Source organism: Gekko japonicus, unplaced genomic scaffold (genome assembly GCF_001447785.1).
Source record: "Gekko japonicus isolate JY-2015 unplaced genomic scaffold, Gekko_japonicus_V1.1 scaffold168, whole genome shotgun sequence".
NCBI lineage: Eukaryota > Metazoa > Chordata > Lepidosauria > Squamata > Gekkonidae > Gekko > Gekko japonicus.
This window is the reverse complement of record NW_015167535.1, coordinates 551,300-579,172: the sequence shown is the minus strand read 5'-3', so window position 1 is coordinate 579,172 and position 27,873 is coordinate 551,300. Positions and strand designations below refer to the sequence as shown.

General features: G+C 44.8%; 1 protein-coding gene across 1 annotated transcript in view; it reads right to left on the bottom strand.

Annotated features, from left to right (window-relative positions):
* Nucleotides 1–27,873, bottom strand: part of TBC1D22A (TBC1 domain family member 22A) — a 233,518-nt gene that overhangs the window by 93,195 nt on the left and 112,450 nt on the right. The window contains 1 exon segment of the mRNA XM_015413497.1: nt 10,721–10,848. Within this exon segment, the coding sequence (XP_015268983.1) occupies nt 10,721–10,848 (128 nt within the window).

Below are 27,873 nucleotides of genomic sequence, written 5' to 3'. Positions count from 1 at the left end.
CCCCCCACCCAATGGAACAGTCTGCTCTTCCCTTAATTTCTGTGTGATTTGGTTGGGTCCTCTTGGAGCTTGGTTTACTTTCGTTTTTTATGTGCTTAATGGACCTGAGAACGTGTCGTTTAAAATGTAAGTTCAAGCTCCTTTTTAACAGATGGGTGTGCTGAGGATCTGTGGCTCTCTGCCTTGTCTCCGGAGATTTGTTTGCTGCTCTTTGAACAGCCTAAAAGCAAACTTCTCTATCTTTTGAGTGCATTGAATGACTTGTGCCTTCTTCCTGGAAAGCTGCGAATTTCTCTCCTTTGGAACTAGGGGCAGGAAATCACTGTTTGCTTGTGGGTCTAGATGTTGGGATTCATGCTACCTCTTTTGCCCCAGGGGTTCATAGGAAGCAGCTGGTCTGTTCTGAAGCACAGTGCTGGGGGGGTCTGGGCTTCTCTTTAACACAGCCCTTGAAACATTTGGAAGCTTTGATGGGAGACTCTGATTTTTTTCCTTGTAGGCTGCCTGGGACATCTTGTTTGGCCTTGAGCCCTTTAACCCTTTCAGGAACTGGAATGACAGCCCCAGGGTTCAGAATATTTTTTCCCCTGTTTTCCTCCTCTAAAAACTAGGTGCGTCTTATGGTCAGGTGCGTCTTATGGTCCGAAAAATACGGTAGGTCAAACCTGAAAGGCCTAGTGGTTTCCCCAACTTTCTTCAGTTTAAGCCTGAATTTTGCAAAGAGTAGCTCATGATCTGAACCACAGTCAGCTCCAGGTCTTGTTTTTACTGACTGTATAGAGCTTCTTCATCTTTGACTGCAACTGATATAATCAATCTGATTTTGGTGTTGCCCATCTGGTGATGTCCATGTGTACAGTCGCCTCTTAGGTTGTTGGAAAAGGGTGTTCACTATGACCAGCATGTTCTCTTGACAAAACTCTGTTAGCCTTTGCCTAGCTTCATTTTATTCTCCAAGGCCAAGCTTGTCCATTATTCTGGTTACCTTTTGACTTCCTACTTTAGCATTCCAGTCCCCCATGATGATAAGAGCATCTTTTGTTGGCATTCGTTCTAGGAGGTGTTGTGGTCTTGTTAGAACCAGTCCACTTCAGCGTCTTCTGCATCAGAGTTTGGGGCATACACTTGGATTACTGTGATGCTGAATGGTTTGCCCTGGATTCGGACTGATATCATTCTGCCGTTTTTGAGATTGTATCCTATTACTGCCTTTCTCACTCTCTTGTTAAAAGGCATTGTTAAAAGTCAGCAAAGACTGCAAGTGGTACATTTAAATTAGTTAAGTTTATAGGAGTTGCTCAAATATCACATTACGATACTGTTGCTCAACAAAACTAATCCAGCTAAGGAGACATACTAGACTGGATCCTCTTTCTTGGAGGAAACAGCCTACAGAATACAGATCACACTGCTGGCCCATCAACTCAGGCCCTGACAGTGGACAGATGTAACTAGTTCTAGAGGTTCACAGCAGCCAAGGGTACTAAAGAGATTACTCCTCTCTATTTTTCTGCCTTTTTATGTTTGTCAGTGTGCCCTCATTTTTCTAACCTAAGCATAAAAGACAAATATTGATCTAGCATGTCTGAAGAATGCCACGTTGTTTGATCCACACTCCCACAGAACTGCTCTGAAAGCATTGTTATGTGAGCATTGATTTGTTTTTAATTTGATTGTCGCTTCTTTTCTTAAGCTGTAACTAAATTTTTAAAAGGTCATTCACAACCCTCAGCTGCTATGGAAGCACAATATGCTTTCGGGTCAACTGGAATAAGCTGGCTACATCAGTCAAAGATACAGGTTTGTAACAACATACACCCTTGCACAGGAAGAACAGCTGAGAATTTCAGTTTATACTCTGGCAAAAAATTTTTTACATGTTTTCTATGCAAGATGGGGTAAGCAAACAAAAGAAACCCAAGAAAAAGTAACAGCACAGCAGCAAAAACCACCAGTGGGAGAGGGGGTACACAGAAACCAAAAAAGTGACTTACTGGAAGAACAATATAGAAGACAATTTGGGGTGTATGTGTGTGGAGATGACAGCTCCAAAAAGAGTGTGCACAAGTTGTGTGCATGGGCCATTATTTCAGAAGCGTTCACCAAAAAAATGACACCTTAGGACCTGCTGCCATAGAATTCCTAGGTCATAATCACAGGGATAAGCTATATCAGTGGTGGCGAACCTATGGCACGGGTGCCAGAGGTGGCACTCAGAGCCCTCTCTGTGGGCACGCATGCCATCACCCCAGCCAGGCCCAGACCATCATTAAAGTGTCGAATTCTCTGCCAAATAATTTTAAGTAAATGAAAAAATTTGGGATTGCTTTCCTTACTTTGTTTGGATCATCTTAAGTTAATGTATGAGTTGTTTTTTCTAAAGTAAAACCTCAGTATTCAGGTTAAATTGCCGTGTTGGCACTTTGCGATAAATAAGTGGGTTTTGGGTCGCAGTTTGGGCACTCGGTCTCTAAAAGGTTCGCCATCACTGAGCTATATACTTAATTTTTCCATTTCAGGATACGTTTTAGAGGATTTATTGATGCTGGGTTAAAAAAAAAGGATGACTATTTCTGAGCAGCAGAATTGCATTTGATTGGATGGATGAACTTATTACATTTTTAAATTGCCCTACCTCTAAGGAACTTAAGGTAGTGCACTATTTCCCATCCCCAGCATCTTGTCCTCACAGCAACCCTATGAGATAGCACGGGTTAGAGACAGTGATTTGCCAAAGCTCTTCTGGAGAGCTTCACAACTGAGCAGGGATTTCAGATTTGCTCTTTCAGCCTACCCCAATATATCATACTGACTCGCTGATTTTTCTTCCTTTTTAAAATTGTACTTCTTGGGAAAACTCCCAATAAAATATAAAAATGTTAAGAAATAGTTCTGCATCAATACTCAGTTACGTTTAATTGCAGAGTTTCTCTCTGTGGCCTGCCAGCAACTTGGATGGCACTGAAATAAAATAACCTGCAACCCTGCTTCTCCTTGTGGCGAAATGTATCATCTACTGGAGCTGCTCCAATAATAGCATGGCTCTACTAAACACACTTAAAGTTTCACAGGCCTGTATCCAAGCATCCCAGAGTTTCCCTAGAGTCTGTTCTTCTGTTTCCTCAGAAGCAGTTACAACATAGACTCTAATTTCTTTCATTACACAGACATGCAGAAAGAAGTGTGACTTGCTTGCATTACTACAGAACATAGAAAGCTGCCCAAAGTGTACCCGTTTTGGTCCTGTAGGATGCTTCTCTGCAGACACATGCCCTATAGCAGGGGTGTCGAACTCATTTGTTATGAAGGCGGTATCTGAAATAAACGGTGCTTTGTTGAGCCAGGCTGTAAACAGGGTTGCCGACCTCCAGCTGGGGCCTGGGGATCTCCTGAAATTACAACGGACCTCCAGACGACAGAGTTCGGCTCCCCTTGAGAAAATGGCTGCTTTGGAGGATGGGGTGCATGGCGTCCCACCCCCTCCCTTAATTGTGCCATCCCCGGGCCCCACACCCCAAATCTCCTGGTATTTCCCAACCTGGAGTTGGCAAATACGGGAGCTTTCACACATGCTAAAATGCAGTTTCACTACAAGTGGATTTTGCCATTTCACACAGTAAAATCCAGTTGCAAAGTATATTGAAATGTATAATTTAGTGTGGGTAAAAGTGCCATTATAGAAGTAGGGGCCTACAAAACTCGCGGGGGGGGGGGGGAATCCCATATCCTCACCCATTGCTGAACCTTCCCCAGCCTAGGTACAGCAGACTAGGTACAAACTAGAGTGTCAGACTAGGACCCAAGTGAGCTTGGTCCACGGAAGTCGACTGAGTGACCTTGTGACTGTCAGTCTAACCTAACTCACAAGGTTACTATAGGCAGGCATCAGCATACCCCAAGGTGCAGCAGCTACTGGGGCTCAGTGCTTCTGGTGAAGCCCCTGAGCTAGCCTCCCATTTATGCCACATGCAAGCATGCTCCTTCTTCACTCACCTGTTGGCTTGCAAGACTTTTTGCCACCTGCAGATCTAGCCACACATGCTGTGCAACATCACTGGGTATGTGTGTGGTACATGTGGCTGGGAGAACGGGTGGTAGGAGGGCTTACAAGGGAGCAGGCTGAGAAGAATACAGAGGAGAGCAGTGTGGGAGGTATATATGTTCAGGTGAGTAAGAAGAGGAGCACATGCAGAGGTCATGGTGGTGGGTAGGGAGAGGGAGCCAGGTAGCCTTTGCCCAGAGCCCCCCAAAACCTGGAACTGGCTCTGCCTGTACGGTCACATGCTGATCTGACCACTTTGGAGGAAGGACAGGATAAAAACAGATACAATGCTTTTACAGGTAACTTGCATATGAAGGATTAATCATGAGGTCACCTTATCCTGTGCTAAGTACTTTGCTGCACACTCAATTATCTCAAATAACTGAAAGAGTAAGCCAAATTTAAGCAAGTATTCTATATCAAAGGGGGAGAAAATACACTCATATGAGAAACAGCAGTATTAAAATAAGGCTTATATGCAACAGCAGATACAACCGCCCAGATTAAAAATATGAGCCCTAGATTATGAATTTCAGTAACAGAGGAATGTTCTGGTGATATAAATTACAGGAACAGGATGGTGGGGGTGAAATTAAGAGAATGAATGTGGGAGAATTAGGGCTACTTTGGCCACTTCTGCACTGTCATTTTGTCACTCATTTGTCCCTACTGCTTTGGTTCCCCCCCCCCCTTTCCACATGTGTTTTACTCCCTCTGGGACTACTATAGAAAGCAAAACACATTTGGGGGGGGGGGCACCGTGAAGCAATAGGGGCAAATGAGTGACAAAAACGACAGTGTGAACGTGACCTCAAACTCATTCCAACAGAAGCAGTCCTGAGTCATCCAAGGGAAAAATGTCAGACTGACCAAGATGGAAACAAATTTTGAACAATACTATCAAAATTGTGAGAATAATTGATAGAATAAACTATTAGCCCCGAACCTGTGATTCTGCTGATGAAATGCAAGCTAAAAACAAATCAGCTTCATTCTTTTCCTATTGCATGAAGGAGTTTACACTGAGGAACACTGCAATTTTCTGTACAACAGAGCTAGGCTGTGGATACAGAAAGCTAGAGTGGGATGTGCTAAAATTTAGGACAAATTATTTCAATCAAAATGTAAGTGAAGAACTCATTGGAAGACACCTTTAAAACTTCAAAGCTCTTTATTCCAGGCACCTCTTTTTGTTTATTTATTTATTATTTCGATTTATACCCCGCCCTCCCAGTGAGAGGGCTCAGGGCAGCTAACATTAGTCGGTACCCAGTACCGTAAAACCATATACAAAGATTAAAACATTTAAATATAAGCACTGACAGTAAACATTAAAACATTAGAACACTCCAACAATTAAAGTGCTAGTGATGGTAATGGTTCTTTCCAACTGAGTGATCTTCAGCATACAGCGATGATGTAATATGCTCTCCAGACCAGGACCAGCCCGTAACCATAGATGTTGTTGTTGATGGTGTGGCAGCTCCTAATTGAAAGCCTGGTGGAAGAGCTCTATCTTGCAGGCCCTGCGGAACTGCTAAAGGTCCCGCAGGGTCCTGATCTCTTCGGGGAGCTCAGTCCACCAGTATGGAGCCGCCACTGAAAAGGCCCTGCCCTGGTGGCAGCAAGCCTGGCATCCTTAGGGCTTGGAACGGTCAGTCGGTGGTGTGTTCCTGACCATAGTGCTCTCTGGGTTATATATAGGGAAAGGCGGTCCCACAGGTATGTCAGACCCTGGCCATATAGGGCTTTAAAGGTCAATACCAGCACCTTGAAGTGAATTCGGTATGCTACTGGTAGCCTTCAGAACAGGCTGGATGTGCTCCCATTTAGGGACACCCATCACAAGCCTGGCGGCAGCATTCTGCACTAGCTGCAGCTTCTGGATTTGTGACAAGGGCAGCCCCATGTAGACAGCGTTACAGTAGTCTAGTCTCAAGGTGACCGTCACATGGGTCACTGTAGCCAGGTCGTCATGGCCAAGGAAGGGAACCAACTGCCAATTCAGCCAAAGATGGTAAAAGGCTGACTTAGCAGTGGCTGCTACCTGGGTCTCCATTGTTAAGGAGGCGTCCAGGAGCACTCCCAAGCTCCTAACCTCTGGCGCTGGCACCAATGGTGCCCCACTAAAGGTCGAGAGTGGGAACCTCGCCCCCAAACTGCCCCGACTCAGGCACAGGACCTCCGTCTTCACCGGGTTCAGCTTCAGAGTCCGGTCCAGATCTTCCGGTCTGCAGTACGACTGGCCCCCCAACATCAGATAGAGCTGGGTATCATCAGCATACTGATGACAGCCCAGCCCATACCTCCGGGCAATCTGGGCAAGGGGGCGCATATAGATGTTAAATAACATTGGGGACAGCACTGCCCCTTGAGGCACACCGCACTCCAGCGGGTGTCTCCTGGACTGCTGTTCCTCTAGTGCCACCCTTTGTCCCCGACCCTGGTGAAAAGAAGCAAGCCATTGCAAGGCAAACCCCTAGATCCCCATGTCGGCAAGGTGGTAGGTCAGCAGCTGATGGTCAACCGTGTCAAATGTGGCCAACAGATCTAACAACAGCAATACCGCTGCACCACCCCAATCCAGATGTCTCTGGAGGTCATCCGTCAAAGCGACCAGCGCCGTCTCTGTCCCATGTCCAGGGCAGAAGCTGGACTGGAAGGGATGTAATACAGAAGTGTCATCCATAAAGCCCTGTAACTGTATCACCACCACCCTCTTGATTAATTTGCCCAAGTAGGGCAAATTGGAAACCAGCCAATAGTTAGCCAATTCGGCCGGATCCAGAGATTTTTTTTTCAGAAGAGGGTGGACCATCGCTTCCTTGAGTGCTCCCGGGAACTGCCCCTCAGAGAGGGACTTGTTGATAATTTCCCTGAAGGCACCTTGGAACCCTTCGTGGCCAGCTTTAATAAATCAGGAAAGGCACGGAACAAGGCTGCATGTGGTTGGGCGCACAGCTACGAGCAGATTTCGGGAGGCCCTGACAATGAAACCTAGTGGCCTATTAATACTGTTTTTCTTTAATTTGTGTTGGGCAGCGGCTGTCACTCACATAGTTTCAGGAATAAGTATATAGGTAGTGTGGTTTTAGTGGTCAGAGAAGGATGTTCACATTTTGGTCAGAAACCATTAGGTGGGCCAGGGCTTCCTCAAGCTGAATATAAAAAGTGAAGAGTACTTTGTTTTGGGGCTTTCTCTTGTTTCTGCATTTGTTTTATAGGAATCCACATTCAGACCGCTTCCAGCATACTGTTGCCCCACAGCTACCAAACTCCTTTTGCTATGTTTCTTTGTTCTCATCCGCTTTCAAATTGCTTTCAAATTGCTAATCCTTTCTAAAGTAGAATTGTTTCTGCGGGTATTTAAGTGCTGCCCATTGCACTGCCTGATTCCACCTCTCTCTCTTTGGGCTGATGCTCTCTCCCGGTTCTGTTTTCTTTCCTTCCTTCTCCAAAGACAAACGAGGACGTGTCCTCCTGTTCAGGCAAACTTTTACAAAAGCCAGAGAGAGCATAAGAAGGAATCAGTAAATATAAAGGACTAGGGGATTCCCTGCTCCCAAATGTGTCTGTCTTCCATGTGTGGGCCTGGATTTCCCCCTCCCTTCCTTTCTTTTTCAAGAATCATGGATGAAGGGAGGGAGGGAGGGAGGGAGGGGTTGGCAGCCAGTTAACTCAAAAAATGTGAGTTTTGCTTGTAGATGCAGAATGCATCTACAAGTAAGAGTAAGTACAAAGTACTTCTAAGTGGAACATGCAGCCCCATTTGATCTCTCTGTATTGCATTAGTTTGGCTGGCCTTAATATCAATCGATTGACTGATTTAGTACATTCTGTTCTATTTTGTGTTCAGTGGTACAGAATCTGTCCAGGTTAAGTGCTATTACCTTTTCCCTCTCTGTCTGGCCCTCCTTCCCATAACACATGCTTCCTCACTCTTCCCTTTTAAGCAGAGCTCCAGCCCTGTCTCTTAGGGCTTTGGGCACAGACAGGAGTCAGCTGATCCAACAGCTCCCACGCATGCTAAAAGCCCTAAGAGGTTAGGCTAGAGTGCTGCTTAAGGGGCTGGGCTGGCAGCTCCAAGCATGCCCATTAAGCAGCTCCCCTTGACTGCTGGAGGAAGAGTCCATAGGCTAGCAGCAGCCCACAGGCAACAGCATCCAACTCAGGAATGTCCAGCAACACACAAGTCTCCAGTATGCCATTCAAATTTGCTGGGTGACCTTGGGCCAGCCATTCTTGCTCAGCCTTACTAGCCCACAGGGTTATTGTGATGATAAAGCGGGAAAGGGAAAACCATGCATGACATCCTCAGCTCCATGGAGGAAGGGCAGGAAAAAAATTGACTAGAAAGCAAAGAAAAACAGGAAGGGTACAGTGAGGGTCACATTGAGGGAGTCATTTATTTAGGTTCACAGTATGTAGAAGAAAGAGAGGCAGCCAAAGGCAATCCTAACACTAGATATTAATTTAGCAATGGCAATTAAGAATTCTCATAGGCAAAAGGATAAAAGAACTAGAGGGGGAAATAGATATGGGACAGGAAGTCTGGACAGACCAGTTTTTTAAGGCCCAAGTGTTGGAAAAAATGCACTGTCTACATGTGAAACTATTGTTGTGCTGTCAAATAAAATGGGGCAAGTGTGTGGAGATGCTTTGCACAAGTCATGCCCCAACAGCACTGCCAGCATCTCAAGGATTCGCTTTGTGTAGGTCTGGGAGGAAGTGAAAGGCATAAGCCATGACTGTTGCCTTCTCTCACACCCCTGGCCCCAGCAGTGCTGCTGGTGCCTTGGCTGCTTGGGCAGAGATTTGTTCATGGGTGCCAAGGAAGATGATATGGTGGACTGCTGTCGGCACACATGGCAGTAGCTGCCTACCACTGGCTGTTGATCTAGCCACTGATCCAGAAAGCAACAGATGATTAGATGTTCCTTCAGCAGTTGCTTAACAGGTTGCCGCAGATGAAATTACTGTGCAGCAGGGGTGTAGTCAGAAATTTTTGGTTGGTGGGGTGCGGGGAAATTTGGGAGGGCACCCCAGCCACGCCTGCAGCAGCTCCAGATCTGCTGTAGCCTCTAGTCCTTTTGATTGGAGAGGCTCGATTCTGGGCTGCTTTTCTATGTAAGCCGGGGGGGGGGGGTAATATCCGACACTCTCTTTTGCATTTTTCAGTTTTATTTTATTTTTTGCAATTTTATTTTATTTTAATTTTTTAAAATCTATTTATTTATGGCCCAGAAAAAAAGAAAATGAGACTGAAGCTACCATTTAAAAATAATTTTCTTGATTTTTGATGAGGCAGCAGTGCTCATATGCGAAGGTATTGCCCCCAAATGCCCCCCATGCCCCCCAATGGCTATGGGCCTGCTGTGCTGACTAGACAAAAGGGACGCAGAAGAGGAGACTCCAGTATGGGTGGCCATAGCTAACTACTGCTTGCCACCCAGCAGCAATACCTCTCATAGTTTTCAGAAGAACATACACAGCATGTATGAGGAAAAGAAATCTGATACAGATTAGGTCTACCACCACAGGCTACCTAGCCTTTTACCCCAGTGGTTCCCAATCTTTTTGGTATGGTGACCCACAAGTTCAAGTTTAGTAGGTATAAAGGTAAAGAGGAACTGCTAAATTTCTTTTATTTCTGGCTGCTCTTTGGATTTATGCATGCAATTATTCAAGAGCACAAGTATGCATGGCTGTTTACGTGTATACAATTACACTCAGATTTATATGCTACGTTTTCCATATCATTACCTGCCGAATGGTGTCCATTTAAGAATGAGATTTTTATTCCAGCAGTCACCTTCAAATTATTTAGCACTGTTTATCAGCCTTAAACCACTAAAAACAACCCACACAAACTTTAACTGAGAAATCACATGTACTTACATATTTAACAAGGCCACTCTAACCATGCCTCTAAGAAATTGCATGAAACCAAACCTGTACCAATTCTTAAAATGCCAGTGGAGAATGCCCAAGATTATTAGTCTAATTGGGTAGGGCAGTTGTTTGATAATTGGATATGAAACTCTCCAACAACCCAGGTTTGTAATTTAGATAGGTTCTAAAAAACACATTTCAGTATTCTCTTCTGCTAATTTTGATCATAAGTTTTCTAGGGAACCATCAATTGGAAACAGAAAGACTGGAATATATGCTGTTGAGATAAAGATTTAATTTGAACATGAGTTGAATAATTTCCCACTTGGATAAGGTGTCATTGTAATGGAAACTATATTCACAATAACCTGGGCCAGCCTTAGTTTTGGGAACAACAATATATTCTCAGTCTCTCTTCACCCTTTCCTTGTAATTTAACAGAAATCTGCCCCTCAAATTCACCACCTGAGGTCCGCCTCATGATTGGGTCAGCTTTGCCAATAACAAACCTTTTCTCATACAAAGCTTGGACTATAGAGAAAGGAAAGCAGCAGAACTGAAATTGAAATGGGGGAGGATAACAAAACAACTAATAAATGTTTTCAAAAAACCCAGCTCTCCCATTGCAGTTACAACTGCAAAAAATTCTAAAGCACAGAAGCATCAAAAATGCTCAGCACCAGCAGCTCAGAGACAAGCCAGGTTTGTTTCTCAAATAAGTATAGGCGTGGAAAAAGGATGTCTCGTACTACATACTATTATGCAGGCACAAAAGCAGCAGGTCACCTGATATGTATCCCAAAGCCGTATGGTACACCGCAGGGGAACTTCTCTCGTCAACAAGTTATTCATCCAACGGAAAACAAACTGAAGGTATTTCACTTCATGTTGCTCCAAGTGTCTGTGTACTTGCTCTGAAAGAGAGTAAGGGGGGATATGAGGACACACAGCAGCTTTTCCAGTGGACTTTGTGACATATCTATTAAATCAGTATGAACTTTAAAAAACACACACTTAAGACCTTAAGCATCTAAAATGGGTATGACAAGACCACATGATACCAGGGTTTGCAACGATGTTGCAATGGAGTTATTATCAGATATAACAAAAATTTAAATTGCCCTATCAACCATCACTCAAGAGTTCTTATGTGCCATTGGCTGGGGGCTGGGTCCACTCCTCTTCCCTGCCCACTGCCAGCTTGGCCACTTCCCTGACAGAACTTAGTACTGACCCAAGGTCACACCAGCAGCTGCATGTGGAGGAGTGGGGAATCAAGCCTGGTTCTCCCAGATTAGAGCCCGCGCTCTTAACCACTACACCAAACTGGCTCTCAACTAGGACAGTCAGTGTGGCATAGCAGTTAATGCTTCAGAGCAAGGTCTGCCAGAAAAACCACTACACCAAACTGGCTCTTAACTACGACAACCAAAAAAAGCACTGTATAAATAATGCAATCAAAGGCACTATGCTGAAGTACAAAGGAACAAAGAATATTTATATAACACAAATGTGTACAAACAGATACAATATAGTGTATACATATGACATACAACAACACAGAGTGTACAAAAGAAGCCGGCACACAGGACATAGGACAAAGACTCCGGATTCCAATCTTCATTTCATTGATACTTCTTCAGTTGTACCATACAGCTTCATCTAGTGCTCAATATATAGAAGCCTTCGTTATTATGCAGGGGAAAATATCCACAGTTACAACTGCTTGCCAGATGGCAGAGATCAGTTGCCCTGGAGAAAATGGTAGGCTCTGTGTCATTATACCCTGCTGAGGTTGCCACAGCAAATTAGCACTGAGTGCCCATGGCCGGGGCACCCACCCAGAGCCTCTTTCTAGAGCTCCATGTATTTATTTCCACAACAGACCTTATTCCTAGTGGTAGCATAAGTATGCACAGGGGATATTGGCTGCAGAGGTCACTGGAACAACTGGTGCCTTCCTTCTCCCCAAGCCCTTGCCCATGAGCCTGGGGCCACTCTGGGTGGGTGGCAATTTGTGGAGTCATGGTTGAAGTGTCTTCCCTGTAATGTGGCTGTCATGCAGTAGGGGAGTTAACTCTATCACTGCAAATGTAGCCAGACACCTGGCACAGGATGGGGGGGGGGGAGCGGTAGGCTAGTACAGAACCCCAACAAATGCTGGTGTGAAAGTGGGACCTCGTTCATTCCATGCCAGCTGTCCCTCCCTTTCCAAGGGCACCACAGGATCCTTGACCTCAAAAAGCAACGAGGGTGGCAGGGCACCTCCTGCACCAGATATATCCCTACATCCGCTCCATGTGTCCTGATGTCCTGCCTGGTCACTGCCTTCGCTGACTGCTCATAGTCCTGTCCCCCTATCCAAGGGCCCTCCGCCAGGCCCCCTTTGAGGGGAGGTGGGAGCTGTTGCTGGATGGCCATGTTGTGGACCACTGCACAGACAACAAACAGCCTGGCCACTGCCAGGGATGACATGGCACACCATCCTCTGGTATGGTAAATGGAATCACATCTTTAGTTATCTGAATGCCTGCTTGATCACCATGCATGTGTGGCAGTGGGCTTGGTTGTAGGGTGTGTAGTCTGGCAGATCATCTTGAGGATACAGTGTCATAAATATGGAAGGAGGAAGTATCTGTGGACACCTGGTCAGGATGCAATGAGATTCATCAGGAGAGATGCCTCTGGCCTGTTTGTCCACCCCCATTCCCACACTACTGACCCAAGAGCCATCCTTTGCCCTTTGACCAAATGGTCAACAGGTGGTTGCGGCCCAATACCACACAAATTTGCATATCATGCACACTGCTCAGAAACTTGGCTATGAAGTCCACAAAAATGCCCTGGTGGTCACAGTATGTTTGTATGTTCAGGCTATAGAAATGATGTTGGTTTCAGTACACTTGCGGCTCCTCCTGAGGAGCAATGAAAATGCCCTGGTGGTCACAGTACACTTGTACATTTGGACTATAGAAATGGTGCTGGTTTCAGTACACCTGTGGCTCTTCCTAAGGGGCAAGGAGGGTGCAGTCCATTGCCTCCACAACACTGGGGAAGCAGGCAAATGCTGCAAACCCTGACCAGATGGGTGTCAGCTCTCTCTCCTTAGTGGGGAAGTGCACACGCTCCTGTAAGCTGGCCAGTACTGCATCCAGAAAGCTGTGCAGACACCAACCAGCCGAGGACTGGGACACCTTGAGAACCCCTGCTACAATGCTCCCTCTAAGCTGTGAAGTCTTGTGAGCAAAAATTCTGCTTTGTGAGCTACCGGCATTAAAGTTGAAAGCAAGCGATTTGGCTACTGCATAAGTTAGTTTGCTCTGAAGCCATCCTCCCTGAGTTAAGACAAAAATGTGTGAGCCAGAGGCTAAAAAACTGTGAACTAGCTCACCCTAACTCAATTTAGAGGGAACACTGGCTATGATCCCTTGGAAGGACTCAGTGGCCAGGAACCTGAAGGAATGGCACAGGGGCATGGCCCTGGAGCGCTGACCCCAGCTCCTCTCACAGAGCCTGCACAGCTATCCAATCCAAGCAGAAATTATACAGGCAAGTGCTGCCTGACAGATGGGGCACACTGATGCATGCCTGGTAATGGCAGTCATGCCACCTTCTCTGCCATCACTGTACCACCCAGATATAGAGCACTACTAGCAACTGACAATGTTGAACACCTAGCAGAGGCAGAAGTGGACACCATATCAGGGCAGGCTGGCGGGGGCCTGTGGTGAGAGGGGGCTGTATTTAATACACTGAAAGGTTGTTGGGCCTTTGGCCCAAGCACCCCCCCCCCAACCTAACTAACCATTTGTCCTCACAGATACCTCCCATACATGTGCAGCCTCCTCCTGATGACTGGTGACCATCACGGGAACAGGAGGCAGGGTGAGATTAGGAGTGCTGTGGCTTCCCACGGTGCCTCACTCTGCTTCCACACTCCCTAGTGTGTGGGTGGCATGACTGCACCAACATCTGGCAGCAGGCATGGCCATCATCAGCCTAATTGGAGCAAGGCTGAGAAGGTGCTGCTGTACAGGTGAGTGGTGGTGCTTGTGAGCATAGCCCTAGCAACTGCCAGGAGCAGCTCTGCCACCTTTTGCCAACGTGTCTTCTGGTGCATGGCGGCGGAGTGACTCTCTGCCTTGAGAAATGCCACCTGGATGGACATGTCCACCCTGAAGTGCTGGGACGATTCTTTGGACAAGTTCGGAACCACATCCAAGCCCTCAAGGTCAAGGGTGTTCCGTTACGAGGGGGTGGTGGAGGAGGTACTGCCAGGAGTGGAAACTATCATGCAGGCAGTGATATCTTCCATAGTAGTGGCAGCTGTGGCACTGTACAGGGATTAGCCCACCCAGGCCAGTCCAGGAATGGGAGGGAATCCTGTACTTTTCAGTACATTAAACAACAAACCATGAGATGGTCTATACCCTCTCTGGTTTCCAGAACAATTTGCCACCAGAACCTCTTTTCACTAGTCCCTGCCTTTCCTAAGGGAGAGATTCCAGCCCTTAGTTAGCATCTGGGACAGAACACATTAGCAACTCACTCCAGAGATGCACACTCTTACCAAGGTAGCATATGTGGTCAGGGTTAGGCACCAAGTTTAGACTTGGAATTCAGTTACAACATCAAAGACAATTTAGCAATAAGAAGGATCTTTATTCAGTACAGAGCTTAGCATAGACTACCAGAGATTACAAAAATAACAAAGGCTAGGGCTGTTTGCCTTAACTAAACATTAATGATTCATAGTTACCACGTCAGGAGTATTCATCAGTCCAAAACAGTCCAAGTACCAAGGGATTTTGAAGGGAAATCCCATTTTTGCACAGCCATGTGCTCCAAGTCACAAAGCAACTCTTTGTCTCTCAAGAGGTAGCATTTCAGGTGCAATCAAACAGACAATGACAAGAGGAGGAAGGGAGAGCTAAGCAAGAGAGCCCACTCCCATAGGGATCAAAACAATTATACCCCAATTCCAGTCACAAATTAGATGTGACCATCAGCCAATTGCGAGTGGGCATGGGTGTGCCCAATTGTTGGTTGTCATGGCTGCAACATAGGATTGGCTAGAAGTTTGGAGCCCCTCCTGCAGTCAGGTGACCCAAACTCCAGCTACTTCATTGTGTACGTGACTGGTCGCAAGTGGGCCAGAAAGTGTAGCCATGAGGTCTGGCATTTGGCATGAAAGTGTGAAAGAATGTGGGTTTATGGCATGGCTATTGGGGCCATGTGGCCTCACCAATTGGCTTGCAACAGGAAACAAGACACAGCATGTTATCAAAAGACATCACAGGAGAAGGCATGTGAATATAGAAGCAATATTTCTATACAGGCACCTCGGTGTGGTGTGGTGTCAGGGCCTCTGCTGTCACCTGGCCACTGCTGGGGGTCCACCACCTGCCACCCACATCCTTGCCATGCCCCCTTGGATGTGCTGACTCCTTCAATTCCCCTTACAGCGACTCTCAAAATGAGGATGCCATCGCGGGGCCATCCTTGTAGATGACCAAGAGTAACAGGCAGTTGGGGACTACCCAGAGTAGCTGTTTAGAAGATCATGAGTTTTCAGTACGCAGATTGAAAACTTCATTTCCCTCTTGAGAGTTCCAGCACTTCTTTTTAAAAAGAAAAAAGCCCTGAAGGGAAGTATTACAACCCCTTGTGTGCAGGTGGGCTACCACCACTGCCATACATTTGGTAAAAACCCTTAGAGCACTAGCAAGGCCAAACAGGAGAGCAGTGTACTGAAACACTTCCGAGCCTTGTCTGAATTGTAAGTATTTCCTGTGCGAGAGATAGATGGCCACATAGAGTCCTTCAAGTCAAGGACTGCAAATTATGATCCAGGAGAAAGGAACTCAATAAAAAGACAGAGAGACCATTCTAAACTTTGAAACTGTTAAGGATTTAATTCCCTAGGATCAAGAATGGGTCAATGCACTCTGTCCTTATCAACAAAGAAGAATCTAGAATGGAAGCCTTGAGCATGGAGATCCCCCGGGACCCTTTCTACTGCCTCTTTTTGGAGAAGTTCACTGAGCTGAAACAGAGTTTGGAGTACAAATTATTCACTCATGGAGGGGATAAAAACTCTAATATACAACCTTCAATCACTATAGATAAAACCCAGCTATCTGAACAAACAGAGCACCGAGTTTCAGCAACCTTTGCTAACCTATTACTAAAATTAGGGCTATACATAACAATTGGAACATTTGGAAACCATTATTAATGAAAGAATTAGTAGGCACATAGATGAACAAAACCTATTGAGGCAGACTCAGCATGGGTTCTGTAAGGGAAGATCTTGTCTCACTAACCTGTTAATGTTCTTTGAGGGGGTGAACAAACATGTGGACAAGGGGGATCCAATAGATATTGTTTACCTTGACTTCCAGAAAGCTTTTGATAAAGTTCCTCATCAAAGGCTCCTAAGCAAGCTCAAAAATCATGGGATAAAAGGACAAGTCCTTTTATGGATCAAAAACTGGCTAATTAATAGAAAACAGAGAGTGAGTATAAATGGGCAGTTCTCCCAGTGGAGGGGGGTAAGCAGTGGGGTACCACAGGGATCAGTACTTGGTCCACTGCTTTTTAACTTGTTCATTAATGATTTGGAGTTGGGAGTAAGCAGTGAAGTGGCTAAATCTGCGGATGATACGAAGTTGTTCAGGGTGGTGAAAACCAGTGAGGATTGTGAGGCACTCCAAAGGGATCTGTCAAAGATGGGCAAGTGGGCGTCAACATGGCAAATGGGGTTCAATGTGGCCAAGTGCAAGGTGATGCACATTGGAGCCAAAAATCCTAAATATAAATACACATTGATGGGGTCTGAACTGGCAGAGACAGATCAAGAGAGAGATCTTGGAGTTGTAGTAGATAACTCACTGAAAATGTCGAGACAGTGTGTGACTGCAATAAAGAAGGCCAATGCTATGCTGGGGATTATTAGGAAGGGTATTGAAAACAGATCAGCCAATATAATAATGCCCCTATATAAATCAATGGTGCGACCTCATCTGGAATACTGTGTGCAATTCTGGTCACCACACCTTAAAAAGGATATTATAGCTTTGGAAAAAGTGCAGAAAAGAGCAACTCGAATGATAAAAGGGTTGGAACACTTTCCCTATGAGGAACGGTTAAGGCGCTTAGGGCTCTTTAGCTTGGAGAAAAGACGACTGAGGGGTGACATGATCGAGGTTTATAAGATTATGCATGGGAAAGAGCAGGTAGAGAAAGAGGTACTTTTCTCCCTTTCTCACAATACAAGAACCCGTGGGCACTCCATGAAATTGCTGAGCGGTCGGGTGGTCAACAGTGGGAGGGCTTCAAATGTCCTGGCCCCACTGGTGGACCTCCTGATGGCACTGGTATTTCTGGCCACTCTATGATACAGAGTGTTGGACTGGATGGGCCTTTGGCCTGATCCAACATTGGCATCTCTTATGTTCTTATAGTCAAAACTTTGGAGGTTGTTGCTCTCTCTGGAGGTTCTGATGACTCGCTGACCTGGGATGAGCCATGGTCTTCCTTTTTTCAAAAGGGGGTGAGATTGATAAGGACATTGAGAATACAAAAAGGGCATTTGCACTTGTTGCTGCCTCTGTCCCTTAAAAGAATGGAGTGCCAAAGCCATACTGCCTCTGAGTAAAACGTTGCCTTGGAGCAGGAGTAGATGAAAAAAAAAACAGTCAAGGATCTAGCTGTCTGATGATTTTTTTATAATTGAAAGAAACTCATCGGTGGTCTGAGAGAACAGTGATGACCCCTCGAAGGGAAGATCTTCTACTTTACATCATGTCTCTCATGTGACAGCCATCGTATGCAACAAAGAGTGCCATCTGAAGACTACTGTAGAAGCCACGGATCTGTCTGAAACATCTGCAGCATGTCTGCCTGCATTAATTTCTTGATTTCTTGGCGAGTCTAACTGCTTCGGACTGGATCAGCTTAGCCAGTGACTTGGATTCATTGGGCAACCTATCCAAATACTGGGAAAGGAATAGTTGGTATCCACCCACAATTGCTTGGTAGTTTGTGTGTCGGAAGTTAAGGGTGGCTGATAAATATTTTTTTTGCCCCAAAGCATCTAACTGGGGATTCTCCCTATCTGCTGAGGATGAGTGCTGGCCAGGTCTCTGGCATGCCTGCATGTCCTTGGTAACTAAAGACAGCAGAGGAGGTTGCGTGATCAGGAATTCACAGGAGTCCTGCTGGATTCTATATAGATTCTGTATTCTATGAGGAGTGGCCAGAGTAGGTGCCGGCTTCTGCAAAAACCTGCCCTGTGAGTTCTGCAAGGCCTTCCAGGATTGGAAGCGCTACTATGCCCGGGGAGGCGGGGTAAAGGCGACTCAGGATTCTATCCTTCAGTCTGTTTTCCGAGGTGATGACATTGATATCAAGGGCCTTGGCCATTCTCAACATTTGTTCCGCATAGAAGCACAGATCTTCACTAGGTAATACTGGGGTTGGATCCCCCACCATGTCATTGGGTGATGGATTGGATGCACTCTTGGAACTGTAGCAAGATGCTACCAAAATTTCCTCATTGGGTTCATGATAAGAGGATCAAGACAGAATGAAGCTGGAATGGGCTTCAGTGCAACTAGGATTGCTGGGTTCATGCCCGACTTCAAAAGGCTGGGGTTCGTAACCAGCCTATCTCTTAAGGTATGTTGGTGACATACAGTGAGGGGGCTGGATCTGACCTCATGAACTGTCCCACCAAGATGCTGAACTGGTCCTTGCCTATGTCCCCAAAGGACTCCCTGGGAGATTCGAAGTGTGGTGAAGGAGTACGAGGAAGAACCAGAATGACATCCTGATCATCTACAGGTTTCTTAAGGGATGTGTGATGTTTGCCATGCTTCAATACTGAGTTGGCCTTATGCTAATATTTAGACTCTTTGGGTCTCTTTGCAAGAGATTCCAACTGTGAATGGACAGGAGCCAATACAGCAAGGGATGGAGACCGAGGCCATATCAACTCTGATGTTGGAGCAACAGAGAAGGCTCTTTTTGATGAGTTAGTGGCTTTCTTGGCAGTCGGAGCAGTTGGAACCAACCAAACAGACAGCAGCCTGAAACAAGCTTCTGGTGCCAGAGCTGAGGATGATCTACTGGATGGGGTAGGATCTGAGCACAGGAAAGTCTTGGGGAGAACCAAGGTGGAGAATGCCTTTCCCCAGAGAGCGGCCTTCAGCCAGGAGGCCCTATCGGATTGAGGCTTGGGCGTGAAACGCTGGCAAATGGTACAAGCATCGACATTGTGGGACTCTCCGAGACACAAAAGTCAGAGCTCATGTTCATCACTGTGGGTCATTTTGGTCTCACATTTGTGTACTTTTTAAACAACACCTTGGTCGCCATTTCGGGTACCACAAGCAATCACTCCAAAAGGAACAAACTCAGGGTAGGTTTTTTGGAAATCGCCTCACACTGTGAGAAACCTCAGCCACAACCACACTAAACACAAGAACACTGAAAAAAATTCTACCAAAGGTGAAGACACAAAGAAAAAGTAGGAGCATGCTAGAAAGCTTCCTATTAATGTGGCGTCAGAAAAGGAACTGAGAGAAGGAACCGCATGCTGCCAGAGTATGTGATGCCTTGGGCAGGAAAATCCACACGTCAGCTCCAGAAGAGGTAGGGTGCCCCCTTTAGGAGTTTTTATGCTAGAAAAAAGGTTCTGCAACTGGCCTGCACAGGTGCAGTACCAACATGGGGCTGCACCAAAGACGGAAGATGAACCCAAGTTCAAATTCCCACTTGCTCATGAAGCTCAATAAGTAATCTTGCCCAGTCACACAAAATCTCTCTCTATATATCAGCCTAACCTATCTCACTGGGTTGCTGAGGACACAGTTGGATCCAGACTAATGTTTCATACTCATAGAGCATTATTTTCCTGCATCCTCCCTCCCACAGCAGCTCCAAATGCCCTTTGAGTTCTGTTCCTGGGGGGTCTCCTATTCCCCAAGAACCAGATTTCAGAGTGTATTTCAGATACCACAGGAGGGCAGAGGCAGGAAAACTGCACTTTGGGGGAGGAAATCCTTGCATCCATGGAAATGTCTAGTCTGGATCCAAGCCTGAGCTCCATGGAGAAAGAATGGCTTTAAAAAATGGGATAATTATCCTAAGCAAGCACACATATTGGAGATAGGATTTTAAAAGTTATTTCAAGCTAATTGAAACCATTTACTCAAATATGTGAAGCAACTATTTCTAAACAGTAACTTCTATAGCAGCCAGAGATTTATCTAAGTTTATTAGGAAGCCTCTGAACGTAATGAAAAGCAACATGCTGGGACAGCTCAGAATAGTTCAACTCCATTAAAAAAACCCAAACAACTAAGCATACTGATTTTCATCTGGGCCTCCCTCCCCCCCCCCCCCAAAATGTTGAAAAATGGACAAGTAAGTGCAAAGCTTTATTTGCAATTTATTTAATAATATATGCACAGCAAGAGACAAAAAGGAAAGGCAAAGACTGAAAAGATTCATTCCTCCTTTTTCATAAGTAATTGTGACCAGATGTTATTTCACTGATAAAGGTAATTTAGCCGGCAATAATTCTAAATTTAAATTTTCCATTTCACTGGTAGTAAGCATGCCGATGTAATGAATGACTCGGCAGATGTAATTATTGCCATCTTTCAGATTTAAAATATTTTTCCATAAAGTACTTATACAGCAGTTTGTGATAATAAAATTATGCTAAATCTTCAAGAAATAATAGTTCTTGTATCAAAAGGGGGAGACAGAATTTGTTTTAACCGACTTCTCAGCACTTTTAAAATTTATGGAAACCAATTGAAAGCTATTGCTGAAACCAGTCCTCCCATTTTCTTCTCCTTTAAAGAAATTACATAAGTATTTTTAATCATCAATTTATGTGTGCTTAAATTTAAATAAAATGTTTTATCTAAAATGTGTCTTGTGCTTGCATCAATGATTAGCAAATCATTCCATATTTCATTCTTAAGTAACATACCAGGAAAAAAAGTATTCTGTAAAAATGAAAGTCTCATTTTAACTGCTAAGAAATGCCTCTATGCACAGCCTTGATTGACCTCAGAAGGGTCTCAGAAGGTGTCCTGGATTTGGTACCCCCTCGACGATTGACATATGACTTGGGCATCATTTTGTCCATGTGGACCAAGATGTGCTGCCCGATCAGGAGATCATGGAAAGATAGCATCCCTAGCCTGATCGCCCTGAGCTCCAGGAAGTTGATGCTTTGAGTCGATTCTTCTCAGGACAAGAGGCCCTGAGCCATTCTCCCCTGTGAGTGGGCTCCCCAATTGGTGAGGCTTGCATACAATGTTATGAGTATTCTCTGCAGTTCCTTTAACTGACTTTCCTCCAGAAATCTAGCTATGGAAAGATGGAGACTCCCTTTGTCCTCAAGTGCACTATTCAGAACAACCAAGACTTTGGTGAACACCCTTGGGGCTATTTTGAAGCCAAAGGGTACTGGTACTGAAAATGGAGACTGCCATATGAAAAGCGCATGAACCTCTGATGTGCCTTCTGAATTCAGATATGCAAATAGGCCTCTGAGAGATCTACTGATGCCAGAAAATCTTCCTTCTGTATAGAAGAAACTATTGACCTTAGAGTTTCCATTCTGAACTTTTTTATCCTCGTGTTCAGCCATTGGAGGTCTAGAATCGCCCTCACATCCCCATTCTTTTTTGCAACTATAAAAAAAAAACCTGAACAGACCCCTATGGACTTTTGTGCCTCTGACATGGGCTCTATTGCCCCTATGTCCAAAAGATGTTGAATGGTGTTGAGGAGAAGTGTTTGTGGGGACAACGGCTTCGTGGTACCTGTGGGAATCTGTTAGGAGGGACAGAACTTAGTTCTAGAGAGTAGCCTTTTGACAATGTATCTAGGATCACTTGTCCGCCTACTGTGGCTTCCCACTGAGTTGCAAAAATTTGAACCAACCTCCTATCTTCATACAGACTATATCTCAGACACAGTCATGCTGAGGTGTTCTTTTGGGGGCCTTTTGAGTTCTGTCCTGAAGTTCTGGTAATGGAAGAGTAATTGCCATCTGACTGCTTGGGCTGCCATCTCCCTTTAGAGGACCTAGATGCTCTAGATCCTGAAATATGTTTGGGCTCACAAAAGGAAGAAAAATGTTTTTTGGGTTTGTTGTCTTTCTTACAGGAAGGCAATGATTTCTTCTTATCGTTATCCTCCACCAGATACCTATTCATACCATCCCAAAGAAATGTATACCTTTAAAGAGCACACTAGCCACTTAAGCCTGGGAGGAAGGGTCTACTTCCCAGCTATGAAGCCAGGTATTACATCTGGCTGTGACATTTGAAGCTATGGCCCCAGCTGACAGAAGGCCGCTGCTAAGGAAATTTTCTTTATATCATCCTTTAAGTCGCTATCTGCTGCTGAAAGGTCTGAAGCCCAAGAGTAGATAGCTCTGGCAAAAAGAGAACTAGCTGTGGAGGCCATGACTGAAGTTGAAGAAGCTTCAAAGTTCATGTACAATGAGTACTCAATCATCCTGTCACAAGGATCCCTGGGAAGAGTGTCTGCCACCAAAGGTAGAACTGAATTAGAACTCAAGCTAGCCAGAAGGTCATCTACCAAATGCAATATGAAGTGCTCAGCTGACCCTGGTACCAGAGAGTAAAATTTAGAGATGATGAGATGATTTGATTTAGGTCTGGTCAGGGACTCCCATTCAGCCTGTACCACCTTATCAAACACAACCGGGAAAGGGATCCCAAGAAAAACTGACCCCACTTTTGGGAATGTTCTAGCAGAACCTGAAGGTTTACTCAGATCAGGCGCTTCCATCTCTTTATTATTCACTGGAATTTCCAGAATACAAAATATTTATGGAAGAATCTTATGAAAAATTTCCTGGGGGGAAAGTCGACTCTGTATAGTGATGACAATGGGTTCTTTCTTTTTTAAAATTTTATTTATTATTAGATTTATATACTGCCCTCCCCAATGGGCTCAGTTAAATATACAATTAAAACAGTATTAAAATAACAGTTTACACATAAAATCATAAAATACCATGTAACTCTAAAAGTTGTCAGATGACTAGTCAAAAACAGGCCACTGTTGGACAACTGGCTGAAAAAAGTTAGGGCCAAAGAAGCTGGAGAAGGGGAGAGGGGGACGTCCGCTGCCTCAACCAAATGCCCGGCGGAATAGCTCCGTCTTGCAGGCCCTGCGGAACTGCAATAAGTCTTGCAAGTCCAGGGTTACCATCCAGACACCTTCGCTGAGCAGGGGGAGAATGCTTTGTAATGTTGTAAATTGAAATTTCCGATAGGAGATAAACCGGTTGAGTCCCCTGAGGTCCATAATAGGATGGAGTCCTCTGTCTTTTTGGGGGACCATAAAATAACGGGAATAGAACCCGTGTTGATGCTGTGCTGTCGGGACTGATTCTAAAGCATCCTTTTGAAGAAGGTTCTGGACTTCTTCCAGGAGCGTACTGGATGGTGGAGTAATTATGAAGTTGGGGGCCTCGGGTACCTGGATAAATTCTATGAGGTACCCCTTTTCGATGACGGAAAGTAATCACCAGTCTGATGTTATTCGCTGCCAAGCAGCCAGGTAGGGAGACAGGCGGGTAGGGGTGGGACGACAGAAGTCAAACACTCTGCTTGGAAGTTTTCGAAGTCTTAGCCATAGACAGCGTGAGCATGTTAGCCATCCGCTTGGTGAAATCCCCGTAGGATTTTAAGTCTTCCGAATCGGAAGATTATCGCCCACTTGTTGAGGTGGCGAGAGTTCCACCGGAGGATCGACGGTTTTGTCCCCTGATTGGGAGGAAGCGTCTGAAGAGGCGGAGTGCTCAGACAGTTTGGGAAAAGACATAGGTGGCATCGGTATTGATGGAGTCAGATTCGATGGATTTTTAAACTTTGGAATTGTCAGGTGCAACAGTTTGGAGGGTTTGCCCATCGACCTCAACAGTTGAAGCCTCACAAACTCTGGTGTCGATGCAGGATCTCGATACCGGGAGAGACGTGAAGAGGCGGACTGACGTCCATATTCCATCGGTTGGGATGGGAACCATGGCATACTGCCTGTAAATGGGTAAGCCCAATACATGTATTGCTACTGTCATTGGTCCCAGGAGGGCGGTGGCGGCGGGTGGATTGGTGCCGATGGTCGGTCTCAATCATCAGGTCAGAGCTGTGAAGGACGGACAGACACATTGGCTCCGCGGTCTGAGTGCAGACTTTCAGCACTGGAAGACCAGGAGATCTGTGTTAAGTCCAGATCATGCTCAGAGTCCATGAGCTGGATAGGATGCAGTGAAGGCGACCGAGGTATACCTTGTGGCTGCTGTCAGCACTCAAAATCAAGTGAAGCAGCCCCCGAAAGATTCAATTCCGTGGCCCTCCAAGGGGTCAGCGGAGATTGCACAGGGGGAGTTTTCTTATGCTTTTTAAGCTTGACTGGCCAACCGTCCTTGCCTTCCCTGCATTTTTGGAGGGAGTATGGGCTAAGGACTGAGATGTCTGGGCCAAGCGTTTCAGCATCAGGCGGTAAACCTCTATGTGAGTCGGTATCGGGGATAGCGTAGCCGTTGATGCCGAGGCAGCAGTCGACATTGACGCATGCCCTGAAGTGTCCTGTGATGACATCGGTGAAAGCGTTAACTCCAAAAGCGCAATGTGAAGTCTAGCAGCTCTGTTCTTCCTTGTCTGCTTCTAAAAATTCGCGCAATGAGCACAAGAGTTCACTCGGTGCGATTCCCCGAGGCACAAAAGACAAAGCGGGGGGCCCTCTGGGGGGGGGGGGGAGATCTTGCTGCCGCACTTAAAGCACCGTTTAAAGAAACCCCACCTCTTGGCCATAAGCTGGGAGGGGGGGAACACCCGACAGAGTCCAAAAGGAAATAAATCTGTAGAAACAAAGTCCTTTTGCTTAGTAAAAATAAACAAGAAGAAAACGAAGAAACTTTGAAGAAAAAATGAGGAATAGGCCTAAAAGCCCATTTTTTTTACCAACCGAAGCGGAGAAGATCCTACCAGGGCAGCGGTCAGAAGAGAACTGTCGGGATTGTCGTGCCCCTCCCTTGGTCATGCGCAGTTGGGGCCGGCGCGTCACTGGGGAGCGGGTGCGAAAGTCCTTTTCGCTTTCAAGAGGAACTGATCGAGGTCGGCGCAGGTGCACTATATCCCAGAGGTGTGATGCACAGAGACCATGAAGAAGATCCTGAATATCAGTATTTATGCCCTTCCTGAAAAAATACCTTTATTTTCAAGCACACATCCCGAGTTATAACATATAGTACTATCATGAAAACAATTTCTATACAAATTTCAAACTACAAATAATTTCTACTCAAACTAGACTGCCCTAGAACACAGAAAGTTTGTGTGTTTTTTAAATTGCAAAACACTGAATGTAAGGAGATCACAAAGAGCAAGCTTTGGGGGGGAAAGAAATTGAATTTAGATCTTGTAAAACTGAGCCACTACATCATCTGACTTTCACATACTTTAGAAAAGTAATTAAAATTGTTTTTCTTATGCTTGGTATATGACATAAAAAGCTTTACTGAATTACTGTAATCATATTTCTTATAAATATTGTAAAATCACAAATCCTTTGAAATTGAAAGCTTAATCCACAAAGCTGGAAAACAATTCCCTTAGAAGATGAGAAGAACAGGTAATTTTGAAGACCTTGCATTTATTACTCTACATATGTGGTCCACTACATTGACTGAATGAAAACCAGTGAACACCTTGAGCTGGGATTTATTGTAGCAAAGGTATAAAGACAGAATTGTTTTATTTGATTCACTTTTAAGTCAGGGATCTCCAAATTTTCCAGCAGAAGGTTGGATCCAGAATTCTGTCAGCAGAGTGAAGTAGGCACAGAAGAACTTTCCCCCTCCCCCTCTTCCTTAAAACTTTGCTCAGGGGTGGGGAAGAAAGCCAAGGGGCCATCCAAAGTAGTGGGAGTGGTAAAGTGGGGGGTTGCACTGGGAAAGGAATGATTCTGCATAAATCATCCTCCCCTCTTCTGCCAACTGAGGTGTCATTTTGCTGATAAAATGACTTCTTTGGATCGAACTTCTGAGCTTTTCAAAGTTTTCCAATTCACAATCTTTAGTAGAAATGAATTTTTACAGAAGACTGAAATGCCAAGGAGAATGTGGGGGAGGGGGCAGGCAGGAAACCTGGGGAATTCAAGAGGGATTGAGGGGGGGGGACTTGCATATGAAACTATTTCAAACAACTTTTATTAGTACATTTGTTTAAAATCCTTTAGTGCAGAAAATATAAAGATACATGTTTGGGACAGTGGGGTGCATATGAGAGTAGACCACACAAAGTGAAGTTTGAAGGCACACTTGCATATGGGTATATATTTTGCAAAACTGTTTTTAATTGTTTTAATATTTTTTAAAGCTTGGTTTAATGGGGGGGTTTAATTGCTCCCCACCTTGGGGACCCTAAACTGGGTGGAAAGGCAGCAGAAAATGTTTTAAATAATAAAGAAATATAAAATACAACAAATGGTGACAGGAAAAATGATGTAAGGAGATGAGGAAAGCACACTCAAACCTGGGAAGAGATAGAAGTATGCAGTGCAATATCCTGTTGTTGTTTTTTTAAAAAAACCCGTACATATGCCTTGAAAGATAGTTTGAGCTGCAGACACTAGCAGGTGAATACTTTTATCTGTTCTCCAAAAAGCACTCACTTATGCATGTCAAGCTGCTCCGAATGACACCAGCTGGCCAGGTTGATTCCTCTTCTAGACAGCTAATAATACTAGCAAGGTGGGGTGGTGGTGGTCACTGAAGTATCTTTTCCAGTCACCTTCAGAACCTTGTTATGCATCCCTTTCCTGAACTTTCAGTCTTTATGTCAGATTAAGCACTGGGATGGAAAAAGTCTAGCTGCCTTTTTCACTCAACTTCACCTAATTGCCCACCTTCCTACAGTCTCCATCCCACATATCTTTTGTCCATGCAGGTCTTATGACCCTTAGCATAATTTTGTTTGGTGGTCAAGAGGAAGCTTCCTTCCACCCTTTTTAACAGTGGAAAAGCTGGCTGGATCCAACCTAATATATGATCCCCCCATTTCATAAGTACTGCTGAATCTGAATATTAACCTTTAAAAATATACTGGAATCTTGCGGCACCTTTACGACTAGCAAACTCATTATTATATTTAAAAATCTACAATATCAAAATCAACTACTTAGCACTAAGCAACTACAAGCAAACCAATATAAAAATTTGCAGAGATAAGTGATGGGGACAACAGTGAATAATGAAAAGATGGAGCTCATCTTCCCCAGAAGCTTATCCAGTATTAATAGCTTTTCTTCAGCATGCACCCCCCCCTTACTGACAGGCAGTGTCACAAATATATGCTCAGTTCTGCTCAACATCATTTTGTTAATGTTCTGTTCGTTAATTTAATGAATTATCAAGAGAATATGTTTAGAATGGGAAGTGCTATCTCTCGAATTTCATTTAATTAAACTCCGCTTTAGCAATATGACAGTCAGCATTTCGTGACAGGAATTGTTTTAAGGATGAAGGTAAAAAAAAATTCAGACCAGCCTTGCTAAAACACATGAAAGTATAATCTAAATTACCCTTCCACCCACTGTAATTTATCTCTAATGTTAAAGATGTTATTTCTAAAGTTGGTAATTAATTGGATTCCACAGAGAAATTATTCAGACATTCCCGATAGCAAAACGAGGCACAAAGGCCCACACTATGGTGCCAAAGGACAACTATAAACAACTGTAGTACCTCTCTCAAATTAAGACTTAATGCACAATGAATGCTGGCTGCCTTTTATATGTGGCCATTACTGTGCAGCAAAGAAACTGGCATTGATTTTTGATTATCTTGCCTTAATAAAATATAACAAAAGTGGCTC